Source organism: Schistosoma mansoni, chromosome 4 (assembly GCF_000237925.1).
Source record: "Schistosoma mansoni strain Puerto Rico chromosome 4, complete genome".
Taxonomy (NCBI): Eukaryota; Metazoa; Platyhelminthes; class Trematoda; order Strigeidida; family Schistosomatidae; genus Schistosoma; species Schistosoma mansoni.
The window spans coordinates 17,959,750-17,965,337 of NC_031498.1; the positions used below are offsets into that span (position 1 = coordinate 17,959,750).

General features: G+C 28.8%; 1 protein-coding gene across 1 annotated transcript in view; it reads right to left on the reverse strand.

The window, feature by feature from the left end:
• Window positions 1–3,382: 3,382 nt before the first annotated feature.
• Smp_160240 (furin-1 (S08 family)) overlaps window positions 3,383–5,588 on the reverse strand; it is a gene marked incomplete at both ends in the record, with an annotated part of 92,697 nt that continues 90,491 nt past the window's right edge. The window contains 2 exons of the mRNA XM_018797034.1: window positions 3,383–3,421; window positions 5,355–5,583. Coding sequence (XP_018652116.1) covers window positions 3,383–3,421; window positions 5,355–5,583 — 268 coding nt within the window. The remainder of the gene's footprint in view (window positions 3,422–5,354; window positions 5,584–5,588) is intronic.

A 5,588-nucleotide genomic window follows, 5' to 3' on the forward strand; every position in this document is an offset into this window, starting at 1 on the left:
TTTGTTAAACACACACACACACATTTCTACTATGATGTTACATTTGAAACCTATCATAATTATATACTGGGAAGTTTAGTAGAAAACATCAATAATGAATAATTATATCAATAGATTAGATTTCTGTGATAAGAATAACAACGGATTACTTATTTACCATATTATCAATCAAGAATACTATTACTACTAATACTTCAACTGAAAGACAATAATAATTATCCTCGTTTCTTTTTTATATATTCAAATCCTTAATTATTGTTTATTCTGACTAGTAAGTATATATTACTAATTAAACATACTGATAATTAATCATTCTATTCAGGGTTTTTTTATAAACAACAGAGATGATTTATATATATATATATATAGTAATTATAGAATAATTGCCTGTTATGTTAGATTGATCTTAATTACTATTGTCAATAATTAAACATATGTTGATTATTAAAAAATAATTCAGAATATAAGTTCATGCTTACTACTGTCAATGATCTAAGATGAGCTCATAAATTTCTAATAAACAGGTATAAAGCTGGCATTCAGCACGAATTCGTTTTTTATAATATCATTTAATAATGTGGATTGAAAGGATTTAGAAAATATCAACCGTTCAATGTTGAAGTAGTAGATCTATAATAACATTTTTGCTATCTTACCTCTAATTTCATAAATTAAATCGGTGGAGGGAAGTAGGTTAAGATCATTGATAAATAAAAATCTCGAAGTAAAAATATGAAATAGAAATTGAAGACCCTATAATCTCCATAACTCCACTTGTATCCCTTCTAGAGCTACTGCCAGTCCCAAGTCCAGATTGAGCATGAGGTTGGCAACCCCAGCCCGTAGAAAACAAACTTTGTTTCTTTTTTAAAATGCTAACCAGTAATAATCTTTACGATTTGCAAATTATCCAACAAACTTAAACTTTTCCCATTTTAGTATGAAATCATAAAAACAGAGTGATTTTTCTCAAGATCAATATACACTTTTGATTATGCCAGTTACAGTATATTTTAAACAAACATTTTATTGAATATGCTTCACATGAGACAACTTTAGTAAATAATAAAACAAATTCAACTATTTTCATTTTAAAAATCTTAATTAAATCATTTCAAGTGTAATTCTATTGTCTAAATTGCAAAAAGAATATAGTGTTCTTGACAAAAAAGAAGAAAGTCTACCCAATCATTACTTAACCACTGATTCACTCATTTATGATTAGCATATTTATCATTATTCATCTCGACCAGATTGAATGAATTTATAATTCAAAGTTTAAAAAAGGACAAGAAATAGATTCAAAATGACGATTCATGAATATTTTATATTCAGAAACTATAAATGCACGAATTAACAATCAACCTATGTTATAAACCAATCTTGGTAGGCATACCAACATAAGAATGGAAATTAATAATGATTGCTAAGATCATTTGAGATTACTTGAAAAAATAAAATATACAAGGATTACAGTGCATTGGAAACTAATATTTATTATATGTTAGCGTTTATACTCTAATTTCGAAGTGCAACTTCAATATGATTAGATTTCATCATACAATTGAGTTGTGTCGTACTGAAATCAATTAAATGTTCAATGTTTTGCTTTCTCATCACTTCTCAAGATGATATCGATAATGGTGAATAAAAAAATTACAGAAATTAAATAGGAATAACGTCAATAAGTTTGATCTGCGGCGATTTTAAGGAAGCTAAATGAAAAAGTAAAATAGAATTTGAGGCGAGACTATAATTTATGGACAAACCAATAAGATTTAAGATTACCAGGTCTTGGATTTTGGCCTGCAATTCATTCACTCATTTGTCTAAATAGCGTTATGACATTTCAGCTTATGTCAGTTCGTGATGAAAACCCTAAATCTAATTTATAACTCTAACTATCAACTGTGAATCATAATTCTCATTCTTTACAGAGGTTTGTAACCTTCATTTGGTGGACATTCTTAAGGTCACTTTAGAGTCGCTCAAAGGTCATCCACAAATCAAAATCTCACCGAATTCGATTATTTCTTTAAAACAATAAGATCATGTGCAACTTTATGAAATTCTTGCTCTATGAAAAAACACTTTAATATGCTTTACAGAAATTGATAAAATGGGGCTTTGAATCTATTTATAAATAATGTTACTCAAGATAAACATGAAACAAATCGAAAAAAATTACAAAAATTTATAGAATTGTCGTTTTTTGTATATTGCTTTTTTAAAAAAAACTATTGACGTAATTCAATTAGTATTGTTTGTTTGAATCTTCCCATTGATGTTTAGGACTGCAACTGGTCACTCTCTTATTAGCATATGTGCATACTGCGCGTATTGCCTTGATATAGCCTTAATTCACAAGCATTATGAGCAAAGATAGATTGACGTAATGCTCAGAATTTGCATTACTCTACTGATTACATGTAAATACTAACAATGTTTATAATTAATAGTTCTACGTCTAGATAAGAGCGGACACTCCTGTGAACAAACTTTTAAATAAAATTTGTCATTCTAGAAGATATTGAAAATAAAAACATCTTATGTAGATTAATATGGAATAAAATTACTTATATTTAATTTTTTTTTATGGTTCATAAACTAGTTTAACTCAAATGGGATTCCCATTAGTTCATAAATTTTAATGTTACATGGATTCATCCTTTTTGCAACATATGTGTTATAACACGACATTACATCAAGTTACATCTAGTGTTTAAGATTTAGAGGAAAGAAACTTGAAAATAAAACAAAACAGCTGTTCACCAGTAATCTGTGTTTCCACTTACTATTTTATTGTAAAACAAAAAAAGAGGATTATGTAGGTTGAAGTAAAGTTTTTTTTTACAAAATAAGAATAATTCAAGTAAACAGTGTTAAACATTAGTTCATCTCAAAACTTTTGTGTTTACGCAATACTAATTAAAAAAACAACTTGGAGTTACCAAACAGACAAACTTATATACTTTTATAACTTTTTGTAAATTTTCAAAATCTTTGCTGACTATTTCTGAATATATTTCGTTTAGATATTTTGTGTATAAGAAAAACCACTTGCCTGAATTAACACTCATCTCCAATAAGTAAATAATGATGGACAAGGGGTTAGGTTATCCAAATAATTTTAACAATATTGAATAGTTACAACTATATAAATTCGTTGAAACAAACATGCCAACATAGAATATGAAATTAAAATTGCTGACAGAAAACAGAACCACAAGATTAGACAACAGTATGGAGACTTATTATTGTTCGATAGTATAAAACGTAGACAAATAATGTAAAATAAAATATTTCAATGAAATCACAGTCAAAATATGAATCTTAATTATTAGTTGTCCCAAGAAAATCTTTATTTTTCAAGTAATCCTATTTATTTCATAAGCTTTGAGATTAATCTTTGTAGGTTAGCCTGAAATCCAGTCACGAAAGAAGGAAAAAATATGAGAAAGGTTATATATGTAGAATTATTTTAAAGTGAAAGCTTATATATATATATATATATATATATATACGAAGAATTTTCTTTGAAATGAATTTTCTTCAGCATTATAAGCAAAGATGGATGGTGGCTAGAAGTGGAGTCGTCCTATTTGGCACTCGTCAGCTGGATATACCTGCATCCCAGAGTTGATGTCCACTCCGGGACTCGAACCCAGTAACGTTCGCTTATGACTTAAGACAATATCGAGGCAATCCTCACAGGATCCACATATGCCAGTAAGAGACTGATCTATTACAGGCCTAAACATCAATGGGAAAATTCAAACAATACAACGAGAATTTTGTCCAGATTCTGCAATCATATTTCCAAATTAATCATCCAAAAAGTGGCCAGGTTTAGGGCAAATTGCATCATTTAAAGTCATAACATGTGAATTTAGCATAATGAAATAAAATAAAATTGTTATAGTTGATATGACATATGGAATGCTAACTTAAATCAGTTAAATGGAATTATAAGAGTCTCGGTCAGAATAAATATGGGTTAGATAGGGTGAGAGAAATAATAGAGCAATTATAAGTTGGATCAAATGTTATGTGTAGAAATTTATATGAAATTAGTAAGAAATAATAAAATGGAGTGAGTGCCAAGTAGATAAATCATATGTTAGGGAAATTATAGATGATAATAAACTAATAGTAATAATAATAATACAAAGATAAGTAAATAAAGGTAATAAGGATAATTATATTTGACTAATATAGGTTGTAAGCACATTTGTCATATCAGGTCATTCAGTAGTTAATACTATTATTGATTAATTGGCTCTGAGGTTAGCCAAGGTAAGAAAAGAGGTTGAAAATATTTCTTTCATACACGAAACTCCGGTTTTTCAATCCGAATAGCTATTACTTATGCCATCTGAAAGACTGGAGAAAAATTACTGACCCGATACATAATTGAAAAGAATTGGTTTATACTGGAACTGTGGATAGTTTGCACTAAATGAGCCAATATCGAGAAGTCCACTTTTTCACTAGACCTTTGCTTAGTCAAAAAACAAAAATGCTCAATTTATAAAGTACGAATAGGATGTAACTCGACATTTTCTACAGTAGTAATATTCATAGTCATGTAAAGAATTGCCTATAATAAGTTAAAGAGCCTGAGGTAGTAAAAAGTCAAAACTGTCATTAACAACTTTTATGTACGTAGTTTTAAAAAGCATTAGATGAAAAAGATTAGCAGATGACAGTAGTTTTAACAAGAGGATTTCATGAATAATATCCTGGGGGAAAAGTAACGTTGCACTGAAGTTTCAGTAAACTGATTAACAAGTTTGTCCGTTTTGTTAAATGTGTCCATTAATTAATTTAGTAACTGGAAAATATTTAGTCACGAGGGGAAGTTTGTGAAGACAATTTGACTTATTATTGTTTTTTATTGTGTAATGGGGATATCAGCTTGACTTACAATATATTGAAAACTATGCCGGGCTAAAAAAAAAGCTACTTTATCTTTGTTTACAACTTCCCCTTTAGTAGTTAAAACCCATGACCCCACCACCAATCAGTCAAACGTGTGATGTAAACTAATATTAAATTCGAAAACATTTCATAAATATTTACAGTAATCAGAATAGCAGTAAAGTGACAACACATCGAAACAGATGATTTCTGACTTTCATAATCTGATGTAATACATTTATTGTAATTAATTTGATTAAACATCAATAAACTGACATAGATATATAGTCCCTGTAAAACACAACTCAACTAGAATTATTTCATTGCACAATATCACAAAACCAATTAGGTATATTATTGGATAAAATGAGTAATTAAAATTGATATAGTTAAAAAGAAGGAAGCTAAATAACACAAAATCAACTCATACTTACTTTAGCTTGTACATGTTCCAAATGTACAACACGATGTGATAAATCACCTGCAAGAGCTGCAGCTGATTCACAACCATCAGTAGTTAAAGCTAAATTTTCTTTAGACATTTGTCTAATAGTAATTGGACTACCAGTCATTGGAGCTTGAGCTTCACATACACGTTGTGGTGGTACATTAGTCCAATTCAAAGCTAAATCAACCATAGCGGCAGCATCCATTAAACCGTAACTAAT